Source organism: Zingiber officinale, chromosome 4A (assembly GCF_018446385.1).
Source record: "Zingiber officinale cultivar Zhangliang chromosome 4A, Zo_v1.1, whole genome shotgun sequence".
NCBI lineage: Eukaryota > Viridiplantae > Streptophyta > Magnoliopsida > Zingiberales > Zingiberaceae > Zingiber > Zingiber officinale.
Window position 1 is genome coordinate 92336222 of NC_055992.1, and position 22203 is coordinate 92358424.

General features: G+C 40.7%; 1 protein-coding gene across 1 annotated transcript; it reads left to right on the plus strand.

Moving 5' to 3' along the window:
* Positions 1–13193: 13193 nt before the first annotated feature.
* LOC121972498 (uncharacterized protein PB18E9.04c-like) lies at positions 13194–19137 on the plus strand. Its single transcript, XM_042524159.1, has 3 exons — positions 13194–13842; positions 18679–18997; positions 19074–19137. The coding sequence occupies exons 1-3, from the start codon at positions 13194–13196 to the stop codon at positions 19135–19137; spliced, it is 1032 nt and encodes a 343-aa protein (XP_042380093.1).
* Positions 19138–22203: the final 3066 nt, after the last annotated feature.

Genomic DNA, 22203 nt, shown 5'->3' on the forward strand with positions numbered 1-22203 from the left:
AAGGACCAACTTCTAGGAGGCCTTCGTTTTCCCATACATCCATTCATCTCCTCCCTGAGCCAATACTTTGGTATCTGCCCTTCTCAATTTGCTCCCAACTTCTTCAGAGCTATATGTGGCACTGTCATTCTGTGTCGCATATATCAAATCCCCTTGACCGCCCAGCTATTTCATCATTTTTATTCCTTCAAACGATCTGAACTAGGGGTATTCATGGTGCAAGCTAGACCTGGTTATAAATTCTTCTCTGACATGCTCTCTTCCAACAAAGGTTGGAAATCTCATTTTTTCTTTATTAGATTACATGAACCCTTGGTCGAGCCAACCCAATGGCACTCTGACATTCCCACTAATCTCCCTGTGCACCAACATCAGTCTTCTTGCGAGGTTGCTTCAGAAAAACTCCAAGGCGTGAGCGTTCGCTTGTCTATAATACTATTGGAAGGCTTTTTGTATTCTTTCGGGCTCAACCCAGTTGATGCAGAGATAGGGGCTCTATTAGGTAAGCCCCTGTTTTCCTTCTTGCTACTCTTCACTAACTGAGGTATCTCTCTTTCACTTTGCAGAGGCTACTATGCTCCGGGTCTATTCTTCCAATATAAAACAACAATCTCTCGCCGTTCTGAAAGCCCTGAGTGTGGAGCTTAAACAGGGCTTAGCAGCTTCCTCACAGTCTGCTCCTCCTGCGCCACCCCGGGCGGAAGCTCCCCCCCACTCTTCCCTTAGATGCTGCCTCAATGGAAGACCTTGCCCCATTAGAACAGGCTGAGGAAGAACGAGTCGCTTCTCCCCTTCCCGCTAAACGACTACGCCTCTAGCGCAAAAGGAAGAGGGTTATTCCCGCGGTTCAGGCGTCTCCTCCGCCTCTTCCTTCTGGCCAACGTTCATCTGCAACCTCTCAATCTTCCAAGGCCAAGGGTGTTACTCCCGACCGGGAGATTGCTCTGGGACCAGAGGTTCCCCCCTGTCGCCTAGAATATCAGCCCCATCACTCGGTCGGGCTCTGTCTCCCGAGCAGGCCTCTCTTCCTACTCAGGCCTTCTCTCCTGGGCATATCCCTTTTCCTGTAATGGACCAACCCGGGAGCTCTACAACTTTATCCGCCTCGCTTCCTGTAGCTGCTCTGACCTCCACCTCTCGAACCCGGAGGAAAATCTCCAAAATGTATGCCTTCACCGCCTCCTGGCACCTGCCCTCCTCCACCGAGCCTGATGACGCCCAAGAAGCTATGGAAGATGCTCCTCCTGCTGTTGGCTTGGTTCAGTTACAGGGTGAGTTAGCCATGTCCTAGCGGTCAGACAATCGAAGATTTTGGAACAATCAGCCGATGGAGGGGCTGGACCAAGCCTCTCGCCAGGTAATTTTGGTGAGCTCTTCTTTTCCCAGGGCTCTTCCTCTGGAATTCCTTATAATCATTCCCTCTACATCTTATGGAGGCCTGGCCCGCCAGCCTGAGTGTGATCCAATACACAGCCAATTTACAGAGGGAGCATGAGGTGCTGAAGGCTCGCCTTCAAGAACTGGAGCTACCGCTTACACCTCACGACCCACTCAACCCGACACCCGGGGACTTGGCGGGGTATCTTCGATTGATTGGAGAGTCTACCGAGTCTGCCCGGAACATCTCCCACGCAGATTTTGACAAAATAAAAACCTTGGAGGTGGCTCTGAAGGATAGCGAATCCAAGTTGGCTTCGGAGGGAGAGCGGCGTCACTCGCTCGTGGTTGACTTGGATAAGAAGGACGCCCAGGTGACCAATCTATCCTCTGATCTGAAGAGTCTACAAGAAACTCAAGAGACTCTTCAGAAAAATTTAACAGATGTTCAGGGTCAACTAGCCTCCAGTACCGACCGGGAACAAGCCATCCAAAGTCATTGGGAGGCCAGCCAAACTACAATCAAATCACTGCAGACCGATCTTTTGAAGGCTCAGGAGAATGCTTCCCAGAGTCAAAAAGATTTGGCTTTGGCCCAAGCCGATGCTGAGAAGACTCGGGCAGAGCTGGCAGACTATCAGGCAGGTGAAGCTGGTCGTCTGAGAGCATACAGGTTATCCTACGTCACATCTCCTTTCTTTTTGAGGAAGATAGGAGCTTTGATGAACCTTATGCTATGTTACGGAGCGGCCAGCGGGGCTCGTCAACTATTTGAGCAGGGTCTGCTTCACTCCGCACCTTCGGAGAACTTCCTGGACACTGCTCGCTTGATGAACGAGCTTCCTGCAGGGTCGTATCTGTTGGGACCTTGACGTCTGCTAGAGGGGGAGTGAATAGCGGCTCACCTAAATCGATCACTTCCTATAATGTTAGTGCACAGTGGAAATACAAAAATAACTACTAACAAGAGAAAGCAAACCTAACACGTTGATTTAACGTGGTTCGGAGATAAAGCTCCTACTCCACGGCTGTTCGTAAGGTGGACGATCCCGATCCGTCGGTGGATGACTCCCCGGAAAACCTCCGGCTAGCTCAAGCTCCTTGTCGGTGGAGAAACCTCACCACAAACACTTGAATACAAGCACACTGATCACACGAGGGCTTGGGAGACTCTAATAGGCTTTAACCAAGTCTATTTCGTCAACTTCAACCAAGCTTCCAATGCTTGGTTATATAGGCCACGGGTTAGAAAACCCCGCCTACCAGTCGACTACCCTTCGTGGAAATTCGACCGTTACAGCCCAACGGCTCGATACCAAGCCTCTGTTCGGTACCAGTCGACTGCACCAGTCGACTGATGAAACCACCAGTCGACTGCTACAGTACTGCTACAGTAAACCCTAATTTTGGGATTTTACCCCGAGTACATCCACTCAGCACTCGTTCTCGCCCGACCAACCTAGACCTAGCCTTCTAGCCTCCTCCATCAGCCTTGCGTCCCTTGGATGCCTCCCCATCCTTCATGTCTTGCCTTCTGGAGCTTCCATCGGCCTTGTCATTGTTGTCGGGTCTTCCTTTGCCAAGAGGTCGCGCCTCCGGGACTTCATCCATTGCCAAGTCACACTTGGACTTATGTTGCCAAGACTACATGCTTGGACTTACACCGCTAAGACTCATCCTTGGACTTTCCTCCTTTGCCAAGATCACACTTGGACTTACGTTGCCAAGACTACATGCTTGGACTTACATTGCCAAGACTCACCCTTGGACTTTCCTTGTTGTACCTGTATCCTGCACACTCACAATGCATATCAAATATAACAATAAATCTAACTTAAACCTTTGCTCAAACATCAAAACCTAGGGTACCCAGATTGCTCCAACAGTATCCTACCTTCAAGGACGACGACAACCTCTTTCTCCTCCCCGCATCTCCTACTGATGCTGAACTTTGATGTGACAATGTAGCTAAAATATTATCAACGATTTTGCATTTCCAGATATATAGGACCCTTTAACCCTCTTATGATATGTTACGGTATGGCTACTTGTTTTTGATCTCCCCATAGCTCGTTAGTTTCTTATCAATTACCTTGTATGTTTCCCGACCGGTATGAACCGTGACGATATGGATGTGTACTTTGACCTTCTGGTTCAAGTTTTAACTAGCCCCGGTCGGGATTCCCTACTTTACCCTGACTTGTTTCACTCTCCTTTTCATGCTAACCGCCCTGGCTCAGCCTAGCTTAGCCAATCACCCTGGTCTACTTTTTCCATCTTATTCCAATATAAGATAGTACCAAAGCGGGAAATCGAGGGTTAAGACCAGAGCGAAAAAACGAGGGTTAAGAGTTCATAGGCCACTTATAACTATTGCATTTTTTTCCCCAAAGTCTATCTCCTCGTACTTCGTGCCAATACTTTTCCAGATATACCCTTGGGCATTACTTTCCAAGCTGATCCATCGACCCTTTTTACTCCCGCCAATTGTTGTGGACCGGTGGATGACAACTGACTAAATTGCCCCTCCGCCCAACGACTATAAATACTTCCCTTTCATCTCTACCTGCCACCTTTTCCCCGCCTTCTTCTTCCGCTCTCCTAAATCCATTGCTGCACTCAAATCTCTATTTTTGATTCGGTAACTTCTTCCTTGATTTCTTCTCCTTCTGTTTCTTTTCACATGGCATCCTCCTCACATCTGTCTTCTCTGGCGGCGATGTATTTTCCTGGTTCATCCACCTTCGACGAACTAGACCGAGATGATCTGTGATATACCTACAGAGTTGCTGACAACACACATGTGATCATCCCAACTGGAGTACACCAATTTTTCGTTCCTCCCGATGGTTATTACACCTTCTTTAAAGAGCATTTTATGGCTGGCCTTCATCTCCCTCTTCACCCCTTTTTTTCTGATGTGTGCCGCTACTTCAAAATTCTCTTGGGCCAACTGACACCGAATTCTATAAGGCTTCTCTGTGGATTTGTAGTACTCTGCGAAGTATGTGAGCTATCCTGGGCTGCCCCTTTATTTCACTGCTTCTTCACCCTTCGACGGTAGGAAGAAGGCTCATTCCGCTTCCAACCACGCCTTCGAACTACTTTTTTCTCACCCCTATAGCCTCCTGAAACGAACTAGAGGAGGAAGTGTTGGTGCGGTTAGCACTAACGGCCTAACTCAGGTTTTGATGAATGACAAATCAAGTTAAGTTAGGTTTTCGTTATCTAACACTCTGATCGAGTATGCAGGCTAAGTCCAGACAGGTCGACGGGCTGACCGGATGTCTGGCACGAAATCCAAGCGGGTCGACGGACTGACCGGACGCTTGGCGAGAAGTCCAGCTAGGCCGACGGGCTGGCCAGATAGCTGGCGAGAAGTCCAAGCGGGTCGACGGGCTGACCGGACGCTTGGCGAGAAGTCCAGCTAGGTCGACGGGCTAACCGGATAGCTGGTGAGAAGTCCAGACGGGTCGAAGGGCTGACCGGACGTATGACAGGTGAGTAAAGGTAAGTCACTGGAAGGGAGTGATTGTGAGGACGTGTTCCCGGGAAGGGAACATTAGGCGTCGATCATGCTTAGATCCATTTTGGATATCTAAGTCGAGATCGTGACTAGATTCCAGTCTCGGAAAGACTGAATCTAAGTCATACTCTTTTTGTTTAACTATAAACTGAACTAACACTCTGTTTTGCAAGCTATAAATTATATATTTGTCTCGGACTAACCTTGTCTTGCAGGAGAAGAAGTCTTCTGGAGAAAGGTGGTTCGGGCGCCCGGATCCCCTCCGGGCGCCCGGAGGTCTGAGCGCTCGGAGGTTCGGGCGCTCGGAAGGGATCCGACCGCCCGGGAGGCAATTCTCATCCTATCGCGTCGTCGCCACGTGGAGCTCGCTGGTTGGACCTGCCACATCTCACCAGGGAGACCGGAAGGGATCCGGGGCGCGCCGAGCCTCATATAAAAGGAGGGTTAGGGGTGGAGCTCAAAACAACAACTAACAAGAAGATCTTCTACTGCTTGCTCTGTGCTCCTGCTACGCTAACGAAGTTCCGACAACACAATTCTCCTCTTCGATTTATTTCTTTGTCGGTATTTCTTTTAGTTTCATTAGCATTTCCTGTACGTAGTTTGTAATAAATTTCGAATTGCTAGTGATTGCCCACCGAAAGCACTCAAAGAGTGTAGGTCTTGGAGTAGGAGTTGACACAGGCTCCGAACCAAGTAAAATTGGTCTGTGTTAGCATTGCTTAAGTTTTTCGCTGCATTTAACTCTTATCGAAGAATTTTTCGTAATCGATATTCACCTCCCCCTCTATCGAAACATCACGATCCAACAAGTGGTATCAGAGCAGGTACCGCTCTGATTTGGTGCAACCACCAATCAGTCAAAGGGGGTGTTTTTTAAAGAAAAATTTAGATATCGTTTGTCTTTACAATAAAACCTTACGTCTTTAATTTTTTTCCCTCCAAAACTGTTTTTGAAAAATACATCATCATCTTTTCACCATTGTTTAGTATTGACAAAATATTACATTTTCAAAATTTTGAAATAATATTTTTTAACAATATTTTTATTAATATTTTATTATTTTCTCGAAATTAGTGCAATACTACATTTTTTTTCTTCCCGCACTGCTAATCCAAGACCAAGTCTTGGCACCACTTTTTAAGTTTTCTATCTTCAGCATTCAATGACTCTTCTAGAAGGACAGAACCCTCACGAACCACCACCATACGATCAAGATTTCAACTACTGGAAGCGATTAATGGAATGCTTCTTAGGAAGCTTAGATTTTGATTATGTGCTAATATTGAGAAAACCCTCTCAGGACTCAGAACTGAATAAAAATGTAAGTAAAATTATTTGTAGTGTTTTACCTAACAATGTTTTATGCAGACTAGAAAAGTGCAAGAATGCGTGTGAGCTTTGGACCCAGTTGATCAAGCTTCACGAGAAGTCGTTGGAGTCAAACGATCAAGTCACAATTGAATTCGAACTTGAGTTAGATCCAATGGAGAAGCCTGCTGAATTAGGGGTTGCACTCAAGGTTAGTAATATTTACCAAAATACTCTTGCTAGTAGTAGTTTAAAATATGTGCATGTTAATTTGGATATGTCTGAAAGTATATGTGAAAATAGTGTACATGACAATACTTGCAAAAATACCTCTAGGATATTTTCTGATAAAACAAATATAATTAATTCAAAAAATACAGAAAATATGAAAAATAATTAATAAATCTAAAAATTTTAATTTAAACCAAAACAAATTTGAAAATTCAAACAAAAAAAAGATGACAAGGTCAATATTGATCTAGATAAAATTAATAAATTATTTAATCTAGACAATATTAATCTAGAAAGTCTTATCCAAACTCGAGATAATCTAATTAAAAAAAATTAAATATTGAAGATAAAACTTATCTAATAAATTCCACTAATTATATCAACTTAAAAGGTAAATAAAATATAAGGATAAACTCAAACACTCTGATAAAATCAAAAATAAATTTTAAAAATTTAAAATTAAATGTTAAAAATAACATATTAAACAAAGATAATCTGGAAAATTTAAAATTAACCATTAATAAAAGATTAAAAGATAAACCTTTAAAGAAATATAATTTAATTAATTCAAATTTAAAAATTAATAAAAACTCAATCATTAATGACAATCCATTAAATAAAGACAATTCAATTAACTTAATAAAATTAAAATTGATAGAAAATTCAAATATTAAATACACTCTCTTAAAGAAGGATAATTTGACCAATTTAATTAATTCAAAATTAAAAACTTAAATCTAAATTACAAATTAAACATTAAATCTTAACTAAAACTAAAAAATCTTAAAAGGAAAATCAATAATTTAGGGGGAGGCTCCAGAATAACTGATACCTCCAAAATAATCTACCCGACAGAGTAATCAAAACTAATCTACCCGACAAGGGTAACCGAAACCAACCTACCCTGCAGGGTAATTAGGACTAGAATAAAGGATAAGGTTTAACTTGACCAATAGTACTGGTGAAGTTTTGGATGATAGTACGTTAGAGAAGCTTTGTCTATGCATGTCTAGGAAGATATGGCTTCGACCTGGTGCATTTGGCTAAGTGGAACTAACCGAAGCTACCCTTTATGGATCCTAACTAGTTAGACCAAGGTTTTGTATTAAGTTCAGTGGATAGGACTATTTGGAAAACCTCGAAGGCATGGTTACTCTAATGATGTCCAAGTGACTCACCGTAGCCTAGAAGTTTACCCAGAGAATGCATATTTCTTGAGCCCAAAGCTAAACCTGAATCTAACACAAATTTAAACCAAACCCTAAAACTGAACTTAACTCATCTCACAAAAATTATAGGTTTCCCTGATTTAAAATATAGATCGGAGAGATGACTAAGGACTACAAACCGAATCCAACCGAATCGAATCGAATCAAGCCGAATCGAATCGAATCAAGCCAAATCGAATCGAATCAAAACAAATCGAAGCGAATCGAAACAAATCGAATCGAACTAAGTCTAATTAAATTAAAATAAAATAAAATAAAATAAAATAATTTATTTCCAAAATTTATATTAAAAAAAAAACCTTATAACTTAAAATTTCTTTTAATCCTTTTAACAAAAAAAAAACTATTTTAAAAATTATTTAAAAACTCTTTCAAAAATCATTTTAAAAATTATTTAAAAACTCTTTTAAAAATCATTTTAAAAAATTATTTTAAAAATAAATTAAAAACACTTTTAAAAATCATTTTAAAATTATATTAAAAACTATTTTAAAACACTTTTAAAAATCATTTTAAAAATTATTTAAAACTCTTTTAAAAATTATTTTAAATATTATTTCAAAAATTATTTTAAAAAATTTTAAAACTCTTTTTAAAAATTCATTAAAAAGTATTTTAAAAACTTTTAAAAATCATTTGAAAAATTCTTTTAAAAATTAATTTAAAAAATTTTAAAACACTTTTTAAAAAAATCATTAAAAAGTATTTTAAAAAAAACTTTTAAAAATCATTCTAAAAATTATTTTAAAAACTTTTAAAAATCATTCTAAAAATTCCTTTTAAAAAAAAATTTATTTCAAAAAAATTTTAAAAAAATCACTTTAAAAATTATTTTAAAAAATCATTTTAAGAATTATTTTAAAAATTATTAGAAAATCTTTTAAAAATCATTTTAAAAAATTCTTTTAAAAATTAATTTAAAAACTTTTTAAAATCTTTTTTTATAAAAAATTTTTAAAAATAATTTTAAAAAATTTTAAAATTATTTTAAAAACTTTTAAAAATCATTTTTAAAAATTCCTTTAAAAATTATTTTAAAAACTTTTTAAAATAATTTTAAAAATTCCTTTCAAATAAAAATTATTTTAAAACTTAAAAAAAAAATCACTTTAAAAATTATTTTTAAAATCATTTTAAAAATTCTTTTAAAAACTTTTAAAAATCATCTTAAAAAATATTTTAAAAACTTTTAAAAATCATTATAAAAAATCATTAATTTTAAAACTTTTAAAACTCCTTTTAAAAAAAAATCTTTAAAAAGTATTTTAAAAACTTTTAAAAATCTTTATAAAAAATCTTTTCAAAATATATTTTAAAAACTTTTAAAAAATCATTTAAAAAAATTCTTTTAAAAATTAATTTAAAAACTTTTTAAACTCTTTTTAAAAAAAAATTCTTTAAAAAGTATTTTAAAACTTTTAAAAATCATTTTAAAAATTCTTTTAAAAAGAAGTATTTTAAAAACTTTTAAAAATTATTTTAAAAATTCTTTTGAAAATTATTTTAAAAACTTTTAAAAATCATTTTAAAAAATTATTTTAAAAATTATTTTAAATACTTTTAAAACCTTTTTTAAAAAATTCTTTGAAAAGTATTTTAAAAACTTTTAAAAATCATTTTAAAAAATATTTAAGAAATCATTTTAAAAACCTTTTAAAAATTATTTAAAAAAACATTTCAAAAACCTTTCAAACATTATTTAAAAATCATTTAAAAAAAACCTTCAAAAAATATTTTTAAAAAATAATTTTAAGAACCTTTTAAAAAGTATTTTAAAAAATTATTTAAAAATCATTTTAAAAACCTTTTAAACAATGTCCTATTAGAAATCTCTCAAAAAATAATAATAATAATTCTTTTAAAATCATTTAAAACTTAAACACGTAACCCAAAAAAAACTTAAATTCCATTAACATAAACTTTAAACTTAATTTAAAATTTACAATTAAAATTAAAGTTAAACCATCTTTAAAAATTATATTAAAAATCCTTTTTAACTCAAAAAAATACTTTTCAAGAAAACTTAAAGTTAAATAAAATAAAATTAAATTTAAATTACATTAAAATATGTTAAACTAAACTTTAATGATGTTATTAACAAATAATTAATTTTTGATTAACTTAAGATTATATACTGAATTAAAGACTTAATAAGTGAATAATTGAAGCAATAACTTCAAAAATTAACTTTAACTTACACTAAACAGTTAATTAATTCTTAACCTTAATTCAACTCAATAAATCTTAATTCTAACATTAATCAAAATCTTACTTTCGCTATAATTAAATCATAATTTATCATTATTAACGATTGATTCAATAAATCAATTCAATCAATTAATATGAAATTTAAATTATTTTAATAAGTATTAAATTATTGAATCAAGTAAAATTTAATCGATAAATTATTGATAATGATTAATTATTATTGAATTAATAACAAGTTATCTTATTTAACCTTCAACTAGAGTTTAAGGTTAATTAATTTTATAATAATTGAGTAATTAAACTTAAATAAACAATTATACCAAGTACATAGAGATACTTATATAAATAAAAAGGTGTTAGGGCCTTGAAACTTTAACACACCCAAACCTTAGCATTATATTAAGGGGGAGTAATAAAATAAGGAGGATTAATAAATTAAAGGAATATAAAATTCAGAGGGAGAAATAAATTAAGGAAGAGTAATAAATAAATAAATAAATAATATCAAATTCCGAGGGAAGTTCACATCTTTTTATATTTACCAAAAAAAAATCTTTTTATTTTACTAATTTTTTTCTTAGATTTTTCTTTAAAAATTTCTCTTTAAAATTTTTTTAGAAAATCCTACCTCAATTTTACAAAAAAAATAAATAAAAATTAATCCTACTTTGAATATTTTTAGCAACAAAAGCTTTATTTTAAATGTCAGGTTTAGGGGGAGGATTAAATCAACTTGTTTTCATACTTAGTACCAAAATTATTTTCTCTGCTTTAAAAGTAATGACTCCTCATAAAAACTTTTTTAAATCTGATCCTTGGAAATCTACTTTGATATATCTATTTTTGAAAACTAGCTTTTATAAAACTAAGTTTTTAAATTAGATTTTATAAACTAAGTTTTTGAAAATTGAATCTTTTGCAAACTTAGTTTTAATTAGTTTTGAAAAGTAGATTTTTCAAACTTAGTTTTGAAATTTTGGTTTTGAAAACTCATATTTGAAAGTTGTTTCAAAGTTGAAACTTATTTTGAAAAGTTAAACCTTAATCTTGAAACTTTGGTTGTAAAAACTTATGTTTGTAAAGTGTTCCAAGTTGAAACTTATTTTGAAAATTTAATTTCTTGAAATTTGGAACTTAAAAACTTATGTTTGAAAATTAGACTATCTAAACTTAACTTCCCTAAACTTATACTTGAAAATTAGCTTCTAAAAACTTTTTACAAATTCATTTAATTTTGCAAAAATTATCTTTAAAAAAAATTACTCAAAATATACTAAGTTATGTTGCCAAATTAGTTATTTTTTAAAACTTAGTTATGTTACAAAAGTTAAATTACTATGTGTTAAAATTTTAAACTCCCCCAAGTTACCTTTGGTATCATTTCTTACAACTTTTACTCTGTCTGAATTCTGTATTGGCTACTTGACTAATGTCCTTATTTGATAAATGCCAAAGGGGGAGGGATAGGTGGTTAAGTTAGAGCAACTAAATGCAAAATTGAAAAAACTAACTTAAACCTTAAAAATCATGCTGATTTTTTTCACTAACTTAACCAGGTTGTCATTCCATCAAAAAGGGGGAGATTGTTGGTGCGGTTAGCACTAACGGTCTAACTCAGATTTTGATGAATGACAAATCAGGTTAAGTTAGGTTTGTCGTTATCTAACACTCTGATCGAGTGTGCAGGCTAAGTCAGGCAGGTCGACGGGCTGACCAGATGTCTGACATGAAGTCCAAGCGGGTCGACGGGCTGACCGGACGCTTGACGAGAAGTCCAGCTAGGTCGACGGGCTGACCGGATAACTGGCAAGAAGTCCAAGCGGGTCGACAGGCTGACCGGATTCTTGGCGAGAAGTCCAGCTAGGTCGACGGGCTGACCGGATAACTGGTGAGAAGTCCAGACGGGTCGAAGGGCTGACCGGACGTCTGGCAGGTGAGTAAAGGTAAGTCACTGGAAGGGAGTGACTGTGAGAACGCGTTCCCGGGAAGGGAACATTAGGCGTCGATCCTGCTTAGATCCATTTCGGATATCTAAGTCGAGATCGTGACTAGATTCCGGTCTCGGAAAGATGGAATCTAAGTCATACTCTTTTTGTTTAACTATAAATTGAACTAACACTCTGTTTTGCAGGCTATAAATTATATATTTGTCTCGGAATAACCTTGTCTTGCAGGAGAAGAAATCTTCTGGAGAAAGGTGGTCCGGGCGCCCGAAGGGGATCCGAGTGCCTGGGAGACAATTCTCATCCTATCACGTCATCGCCACGTGGAGCTCGCTGGTTGGACCTGCCACATCTCACCATGGTGCCCGGAAGGGATCCGGGGCGCCCCGAGCCTCATATAAAAGGAGGGTCAGGGGTGGAGCTCAAAACAACAACTAACAAGAAGATCTTTTACTGCTTGCTTTGCGCTCCTGCGACACTAACAAAGTTCCGACAACACAATTCACCTCTTTGATTTATTTCTTTGTCGGTATTTATTTTAGTTTCATTAGCATTTCCTGTACGTAGTTTGTAATAAATTTCGAATTGCTAGTGATTACCCACCGAAAGCACTCAAAGAGTGCGGGCCTTGGAGTAGGAGTCGACACAGGCTCCGAACCAAGTAAAATTGGTCTGTGTTAGCATTGCTTAAGTTTTTCGCTGCGTTTAACTCTTATGGAAGAATTTTTCGTAATCGATATTCACCCCCTCTCTATCGAAACATCACGATCCAATAGCAAGTTCTTCTTCATTCAATTCCCTCATGAAATAGAATGGCCCCTGCGATGGCAACCGCTACTTCCCCCGACCCCGCCACTAGGGGAGTTTCATCTTGATACCTCCTATATAGAGGCTTCATCTCGCCTAGCAGGATGGCAGCTGAACTTAACACGCTTATTATCTAAGGAATTATTGTCCTATTTTCGACTGAGCCACCTTACTGCTGAAACACCCCACTCCTTGGGTAAGCCTTTCTTTTGGTTCTTTTATAACTTCATGTATTTTGTTTTACCTATTGCAACTGACCTCCTATTCTGCCTTGTACAGCTGATGCTTTAACCCGTGCCTCTGAAGTCCAACCTCTTCCTATAAGTGATATGAAGATAATGCGGCGCGGTCGAATAATTCTACAGAGGAGGTCGCTCCCCTACTCGACTTCAACCCAGGTCGGTATGGATGCCTCTGCAAACCCCCGACCCCGCCTTCTTTGCCGAGCCTCATCTACTACCCGATCTACCTTCTCTGCTCATCCCAGGACTTCGCCAACATCCCGATCTGCCGCTCCTGTTCATCCCCGGGCCTCGCCTACAGCCCGGCCATCCACCCCGATGCCTCTTCAGTCAACTAATCCTTCCCGACCAACTTCTAGTCCTGGTCGTGGCCGCAGTCGCAGATCAGCCAATGTAACTTATGCCAGCCTTGCCATCAGAGAAGCCTCTCAGGCGGCGCGTCAGGCACGTTCTGCAAATGACCGCTCGAGTCGTGATACCCCCTCTTCTTCTCGACGCAGGGTTCGGCTTCCTTCTGAGGATTCTGAATCGGATGATCGACCTTTGGCTCACAAACTTCGCCGTCGAGCCCCCAATCCTAGCCAAGACTCAGGCCCTTCCACTGTTCCTTCTCCTTCACCTCCTGTTGCAACCACTACTCCTATTCCGAGCCGGGAAGATGCTCCTCCCGATCCACCCGAGGTTCCGACCGAGCCTCCGCTAGCTCAACCTTCCACCTCACAACAGCACCCGAGCACTGAAGCCGACCCCTCACATCACCCTTCACCAACTACCTCAACTCCAGAGCCTTTTCATGTGCCCCCTTCAGCTCCTTCTGGCTCAGCTGTCGGGCCTTCACAGCCACCACCACCTGTTCATCACCATTACCGTACCACTGCTCCTTCTGAGGCTGGATTAAGGTCACGGCAGGATGTTTCCACTAGCTCCTTCACAATGAAAGGTCGTTTGGCCACTTTATGGGAAGAAAGTATGTAGCAGATGGAACTCTTGCCGTCGCCTGCCCAAATGGATAGATTCTAAGAGTTGTATATAAAGGTAAGCTTCGATGATCCCAACAACTATTATCCTCCCCGCTCTTATCAGATATTTTCTTTATGTCCCAGGCTTGTGCAGAGTCCCTGATAATAAACCAATCCTTCCATGCCGCTTATTATCAAAGCAAGGTGCTGCGAGACATGGTAGCAGAATTGGAGCTGCAGTTAAATGACCCTGCGTAGGCTAGTTATGCCCTGAGAGTCGAAATAAAGGACCTGACCAGAAGGAATACCCATCTGGAAGTGTCCTTGGCGCAAGCCAACAACAAGCTTAAAGACATTCAAGAAGAAAAGAGCCAGATTGACATTGTACACCAGCAGCGCTTGGAGCAACAAGCTTTGGTACGAGCCATTGACCAATTAACCCAGAAACTGCATTCCGTAGAAAATCTAGCACAAGAGTAGGACAAGAAATTAAAATCCCAGGCGGCCCAATTAGCGTCTCAAGCGGCAGAACTTCTGGCTGTTCGGACTAAACTAGCTCAGGCCCGGGCTACTGCAGAAGGAGTATCTACAACCCTGACTATCTATAAGGAAGGGGAGAATGATCGCTGCAAACAAATCCGCGACTTGTACCTACGTTCTCCAGAGTTTTGTACACAAGCAGGATAACGTTTCTCCACAGCTGTTATTTATGGTGCGGCTGGGGCTCTGCGACAACTCTACGAACAAGGCTACTTAAAATCAGCTCCTCCTGCTGAGTTTTTAGATCATGATCGGATCCTTAAAGAGATTCCGGATGATATCTTTGCTCCTTTCAAATGATCATCACTGACTGCCTGTACATAATGTGACTTAATGATTTCCTATGAAATACTTTATTACTTTTCTTGCTACACATCCACTTGCACTTTGAGGTTTACTTTATTAAAATTTCTTAGTCTGTCGAAAGAAATATTAGGATATACAATTTCCGCTCTAACATATCCTCTTACTGTACTATCTGGTCTACTTTTAGCCCCGACCTGTTACCCCGGTCTGTCAAACATGTGACAGCCTGACCTCTTCTTCTTTATACGATTCTTCAAACTCGATAAGGTCGCAGGTAGTTGGCACTCCAAGGCCGATCTAACTTCTTGCCTTGGTTATCCTGTAAATAATAAGCTCCGAACGATAATTTCTTGATGACTTTATAAGGCTCATCCCACTGTGGTGCTAACTTAGCCACGTCTCCCACAGGCTTAACTTACTTCCAGACCAGATCTCCTTCCCCAAAGAATCGAGGAATTACTCTTTTATTATAATTTTGCCTCATTCTTTGTCTATAGGCCTCCAGTCTAGCTGTTGTCTTCTCTCGAATTTCACTGATGAGATCCAGCTCAAGCAGTCGCCGCTCTGCATTTCCTTCATCGTATAACGTCCTTCTGACTGACGACACTCTAATCTCTATAGGTACTACCGCTTCGTTCCCATAAACGAGATGGAATGGTGTCATCCCTGTGCTTTCTCGGGGTGTTGTACGATAGGCCCATAAGATGCTTGATAGCTCTTCCACCCAGTTACCTCCCACATGATCCAGCTTAACCTTCAGATCTCGTACTATTTCTCGATTGACCACCTCGATTTGGCCGTTGCTTTGCGGGTATGCCACTGAAGTGAAGGCTTGCGTTATGCTAAACCCCTTATACCAAGCCTGGATTTTTTGCCCTTGAAATTGCCTCCCATTGTCTGATACTAATTTGTGCAGAATGCCGAACCTGCAGAGAATATTCTTCCATAGAAACTGGATGACAGTATCTTCTGTGATCCTGGCCAGGGCCTTTGCTTCCACCCACTTAGAGAAATAATCCACCGCTACCAGTAAGAAGCGTTTCAGACCTGGAGCCATTGGAAATGGTCCCACAATATCCATGCCCCATTGATCAAAGGGGCACGAGACTATAGATGTTCTTAGCAGATCCGTTGGTCGGTGTGTCAAATTCTGATGTTTTTGGCAGGACAGACATGTATTTACCATCTTGTGAGCATCCCTCTATAAAGTCGGCCAGAAATACCCGGCCAGGAGTACCTTGCGAGATAATGTCCAACCGCCTACATGACTACCACAACATCCCAGATGTATTTCTCATAAGGCTTGGTCTGCCTCCTCCATACCTAGGCATTTGAGTAAGGGCCTAGAGAAGGACCTCTTGTATAGTTGATCCCCGATCATGACATAGGCATGGGCTTGTTTCCTGACCAGTCGTGATTCCTCTGGGTCATTCGGTAAGGTACCCTGCCTAAGATAACTAATCATAGGTGCCCGACAATCAATAGTTGCTTCCCTATTGTTTTGCAAATCTATCTGAGCTATAAGGAAAGTTTGCGCCGTTGACCGGTCCAACACAGTAGTTAAGGAATTAGTCATCTTTGTTAGCTCATCTGCTTTCTCGTTCTCTTCCCTGGGGATCTTAGTTACTGTAACTTCTGTAAATTCTTCCTTCATCTTCTCATAAGCTTCCCGGTATACTTGTAACTTATCACAATTTATCATAAAGTTGTCGGCCACTTGCTGAGTTACTAGTTGGGAATTTGAGTAAATGATTACCTGGGCAGCCCCTACGTGTCGGGCTGCCTGCAGTCCTGCCAACAAAGCCTCATATTCTGCCTCATTGTTAGTGGCTCGAAAATTTAACCGAATAGCCAATTGAAGTATATCCCCTTGGGGAGGTATCAACAAGACCCCAACCCCGCTTCCTTGATGAGTTGTCGACCCATCCACATAGACCTTCTAGGTTTTTTCAAAGTTGGTCTGATGAATTTTTGTTAAAAAATCTGCCAAGGCCTGCGCTTTGATGGCTGTGCGCGACTGGTATTGTATATTATATTCTCCTAGCTCCGTCGCCCATTTGATAAGCCGACCTACGACTTCTACATTAGTCAGGGCTCTTACCATGGTGCTATTGGTCAGAACTGTGATAGGGTGTGCCAGGAAGTAGGGTCTTAACCGTCGATCCATAAGAACCAATCCATAAACTAACTTCTCGAGGGTCGTGTATCGAGACTCGGCCCCTTTTAATAGATGACTGAAGAAATACACTGGTCGTTGTACATTATCATGTTCTTTAACAAGCACAACCCCTACGACCTCAGGGGTGGTAGATAGGTAGACCCATAATGGTTCTCCGACAACCGGCTTGAATAAAGACGACAGCGCCTCCAAATACTTCTTCAGTTCCTCAAAAGCTCGGGTACATTCTTCATCCCATTGGAACTTAGAGGCCTTAGCACTTTAAAGAAAGGAGCAACCCGGTCTGCAGATCTAGAAATGAACCTTGACAGGGTTGTTATTCTGCCGACCAACTTCTGCGTTTCCTTCAAATTTTGGGGAGCTTGCATATCACGTAGTGCCCGAACCTTTTCCGGATTAGCTTCTATTCCCCGCTCGGTCACTAGGTAGCCTAAGAACTTTCCTCCTTTAGCCCCAAACAAGCATTTCAATGGGTTTAGCTTCATCCCATATTGCCGGAGAGTCTTGCAGGTTTCTTCTACATCCTTGATCAGGTTCACGGCTAAAGGGGACTTAATGAGTATATCATCCACATAAACCTCCACGTTGCACCCAATCTAGTCCCGGAAGATCTTATCCATCATCCTTTGGTACGTGGCTCTTGTATTCCTAAGACCGAAGGGCATGACAGTATAATAAAAGGTACCATCAGCTGTAATGAAGCTAACTTTTCTTGGTCCTCCACCGCTAAAGGGATCTGATGATACCCCTAGTAGGCATCCAGCGTGCATATCCTCTCGCAACCGGCAGTTGAATCCACCATCTAATCGATCCGGTGCAGAGGATAGCAATCCTTGGGACTAGCTCGATTAAGATCTCGGAAGTCTATGCATACTCTCCACTTATTATTGGGTTGTTTTACTAAAACCACATTAGAGAGCCAGGATGGGAACTGCACCTCTCGAACGTGACCTGCCTTCCTGAGCTGATCCACCTCAGCTCTGATTATTTTGTTCTGGTCAGCCGAGAAGTTCCTTTTCTTTTGCTTGACCGGTCGAGAGTCCGGTAGTAGATGTAACTTGTGCTCTGCTACTTCAGGCTTGACCCCGGGTAACTCCTCTGTAGACCAGGCGAAGACATCTGTGTTGTGGATCAAGCATTGGACTAATTCTTCCTTGAGAGGAGGAGGCATGTCGCTTGCCAAGCGAGTTATACTTTTAGGGTGTTCAGCGTATAATTGCACCTCCTCCCAGGGGATGGGTTCTTCTGTTGGGTTTTTCGGGTCGCGAAAATCGCTTTTCGCGTCGCGAAATGTAAAATACCGAAAAAATGGGGAATAATGATAAGGGAGTTTTTCAAAATTTTTGGAAATTTTTCGAAGCTCGTACAGACGAGTTGACGGGGATGGAAAAGTCTATTTAGGCTACCCCATTTAAGTGAGGAAAAGTTTATATATTTAATTCTTTTTCTTTTTCCTTATATTTCTTTCCCGTTTTCTTTTTCCCTCCCACGAGCCCGAGCCATCCCCGACGCCTTCCCCTCGGACCCGACGGCTGTGCCCTAACCGCTCGACGCCGGTTGTTTCCTCCCTTCCACTCCTTCTTCTTCTCCACTTCGCCTCCCAGTGCCGAGTTCTTTCTCCTCTTGGCAGCATCGCCGGCCACCTCCTCTGTACCGGCCACTAGATCTGACCCAGTGCCGTTGTCGCCTTTGCCCTAGCGCCGCCAACCGAGCCTTCTCCGCAGCTGGGATCAAGACGCGCCGCTCGACCTCGTGAGCCGACGTCGACTATCGGCCCTCCTTCTGATTTTCGCCACACTAAGCCCTAGTTTTTGAGCAGCCGTCGTCGCCTCGGCATTCAGGAAGCAGTCACTGTCAACCGTCGAGGGTGTTGTCAGTTATCCAGTCCTCGTCGCTCTCGCCACTCACGACGTCACTGTTGGGTCATCGTCGGTGCTTGAGCAAGAGTTGGTCGTTTCCCCTCTTTTCCCCGGCCACCTCTGCACGGACACATCCTGGCAGAGCACTCCCTCACTGGTCTCTCCTGGTTTGCCCCCTGTTGTGATCTGGGTTGCCAAACCAGTGCCGTCGCCTGTGCCCTATTTGCCGGCCACCAATTTTTGGTTTCGACTGATTATTGTCTACTGTCAGAGACTAGGGTAAGGCAGGTAGTGTTCTATTTTTCCAAATTTTCGTGCTAGTGGATTAGCTGATCACATTTTCTTCTGGTTTCAGCAGCAACTCTACTCTTGGGTCCAGCAGCCATAATTTCCAGCAACATTCTTGCTGTGAGAAGTGAGGTAAGGTTTTTGGGTTTAACATTTGTGGATTTAGGTCTTGATGTGGATAAGTTAATTGATGATCAGTTAAGGTTGATCGATAATTAGGGTTTTTCTAATTGAATTAGGAGTTTGATTTAGTTATTTGATACATGTTGAGTAACTAAATTATATGTGTTTAATTAGGTAGGTTAATGATTATGACTTAGGGTTTTGCCCTAAATTGTGTTGGGAATTTTATTTAGCAATTCATTTGAATTTTTAGCTAAATAAAATATCTGTGTATTGGTATTACAGGACTTTGACGTGAGACGAGTATCTCGACATCGTATTCGGACCAGATTGGACTTTTCGATTGGAGGCGGGTACTTTTGACTTATGTCATTTGATATACATAGTAGTGAATTTAACAAGTTGCATTAATTATGTTCTTATTTGTTCCGGTTAATCACTACCCGATACTTGTTACATGATTGATTGATTTCTTATTTTGCATCTCATGTATTCCTTACCTGTTGATACATGCTTATAGGGGTAGTGATATCATGCTTCACCATGTTCAGGACCTAGGTTTTATACCTTCTGTGTATCTTTGATTTGATTCGTTGACCTATGATGCACTTTTATATATACGGATTAGTTCAGGATATTTTGTGGTTAGTGCCATGCACCATTCACATGATTGCATGCTGTGCGATAGTCTGCTCCATTATTGTTGAGCACATCGCCAGTCACATGGATCTGCACACACCACCACTCATGGGTTAGTGGTCGATTCAGGCAGAGTGTGTTGCAGCAGGGACTCTGTTAGGCACCGTTGATCCGCTCGTGGGTAGTGTGACACAACGTGTTATCTGGCAGGAATTCCTCCCCGTCATCGTGTACCGGGAGTTGAGAGCATTGCGCTCCCCCATTTATGATTTGGGGTAGGAGGATAGGTGTACTCCGACAGCATCCCGTCCACTCGGTCACTCATCAGGAGTAGTGACGACAGAGTGCACGGTTGTCATAGCCCTACCCACTCGGCCTCACTATTGTGTGTGAGATGATCGACTAGCGTCAGGGGTGACCAAGACGCATCATTGGCATCATATGCATGATGCACTTATTGTTTGTGTTTGTGTTTGCTGCATTTATATGCTGCATATTGCTTGGATACCTATGTTTGACATGCATACAGGATTCCCATATCACTCGGACTATTTATCCTTATACCCAGGTCCTGGTTAGTACAGTTTCTCTCCTGTTTACTTCAGATGCATTTTTATCTTTCTTATATCAGGAGATTGTACGCATGATTAGTGCTAGGTGTTATTTCCCTACTTTGTATATCAGTTGTATCTGCTGAGTGTTGGACTCACCCCGCCTCCATTGTCGTTATTTTTCAGGTTGATGCTGTTAGGAGAGAGTTCCAGTTGCTAGTCCCCTGTAGACCACGAGGACTTATTGATCTTTTAGATTTTCTTCTTTATTAGACTATGTTTTGAACTTGTTATGTTTTGGATTGTTTTACTTATGGATCTTGTATGGGTTCTTATCGTTGATGGACTTTGTTGTGGTTTGGATATGTTTTACTCCATACCTGCCTGGACGGCAGAAAAGGTGAGTTTGACGGATTTGAGCTTTACGAGTGTAGTGGAGTAGGGTTGTTTCGAGTCAGAGTATTATTCTCCGTTTACTTGTTATATAAACTGCGTGGAATGTCTGTGTATTGCATTTTATTTCTGCTATTATTCCAGCCGCATGTGGATGAGGTATGTGGATATGTAGAAAGTTTCAGACTACCCACTGTACAGGGGAGATGCTGCCGAAATTTCTTCGGACAGGGACTCCTCCGGGGCGTGATAATTTATTTGGTATCAGAGCCAGGTTTGCGAGTCAAACTGGGCATTTTCGGATTTTCATTATGGTTATGTTTCGGATTTCCGTTTCGGATTTATATGGATTTCCGACGATTTTCTCGTTCAGAATTTTGAGGTCAAATTGGGGGCTGGACAGCGACGGAACATCTCCAGAAGGCAAATAGGTATGATGTTATTTTATGTTTGTTATATTGGTAGTAATATCTGTAATATAACTTAACAGATATGAGGAGATCTACGCGTATTGCTGCGAGACGTGGTGCTGGACGACCACGTACGAGGACCACGGGATCTCTGGATATGCCAGAGATGCCTACTATTGATGAGCCTGTCAGTCAGAGACAGACTCAGCATACTGCGGGCGCGTCGGGCTCTCAGACCCCGACGGCTCCTATAGAGGTACCTACCTCGGTTATGCCGAGTGTATCTATCCCTACTGTAGTTCTGGTACCATCAGGGGTACCATTGGCATACCCGACATCTGCTTCAGCGCAGCCTACGGCGTACCCAACACCACCGCCACCTGGACCTACAGTGTACCCGACACCAGTGGCACCTGTGCCCCCAGTGCCTACAGTAGCAGCAGCTACTCCACATCCGGTACCATTACCTACTGTACCTCCAGCTGCGGCCACTTTTGTTCACCCGGTAGTACCACCGACGGCTTATGCTCCAGTTTATACAGCAGCACCGGGAGTTCCTCCTCCGGTTTATTCCGTGGTACCACCTGTAGCACCAGTTCCAGTGGTTTCGCCAGTTCCTGCAGCCGTCCTGACACAGCTCACTGATATTGTCGTAGCACGAGCTAGGATTCCAGTATTAGCAGAGTCGATGAAGACTCGATTCACACTCTTCCGAGGAGACCTCGATCCGGGTATGGCCCTGTCATGGATAGAGACTATGGAGCAGACCTTCTTCTATATGGCTTGCTCAGAGTGGGAGAAAGCAGAGCTGGCTGCTTTCCATTTACGGGATGAGGCTAACGCCTGGTGGATTATTCAGCGTTCCATCATCGGCGAGCGGAACGTTACTTGGGCTAGGTTCAGAGAGGCTTTTGAGAGCCGTTTCTTCCCACTATTATATCAGATGGCTCGCCGGCAGGATTTCATGAGTCTGCGTTAGAATAATCGCATGGTGACAAAGTATAATACTGAATTCAACCGGTTGGCTAAGTTTTGTCCAGAGTTAGTTGCGGAGGACAGATCTCACATGATGTAGTTTATA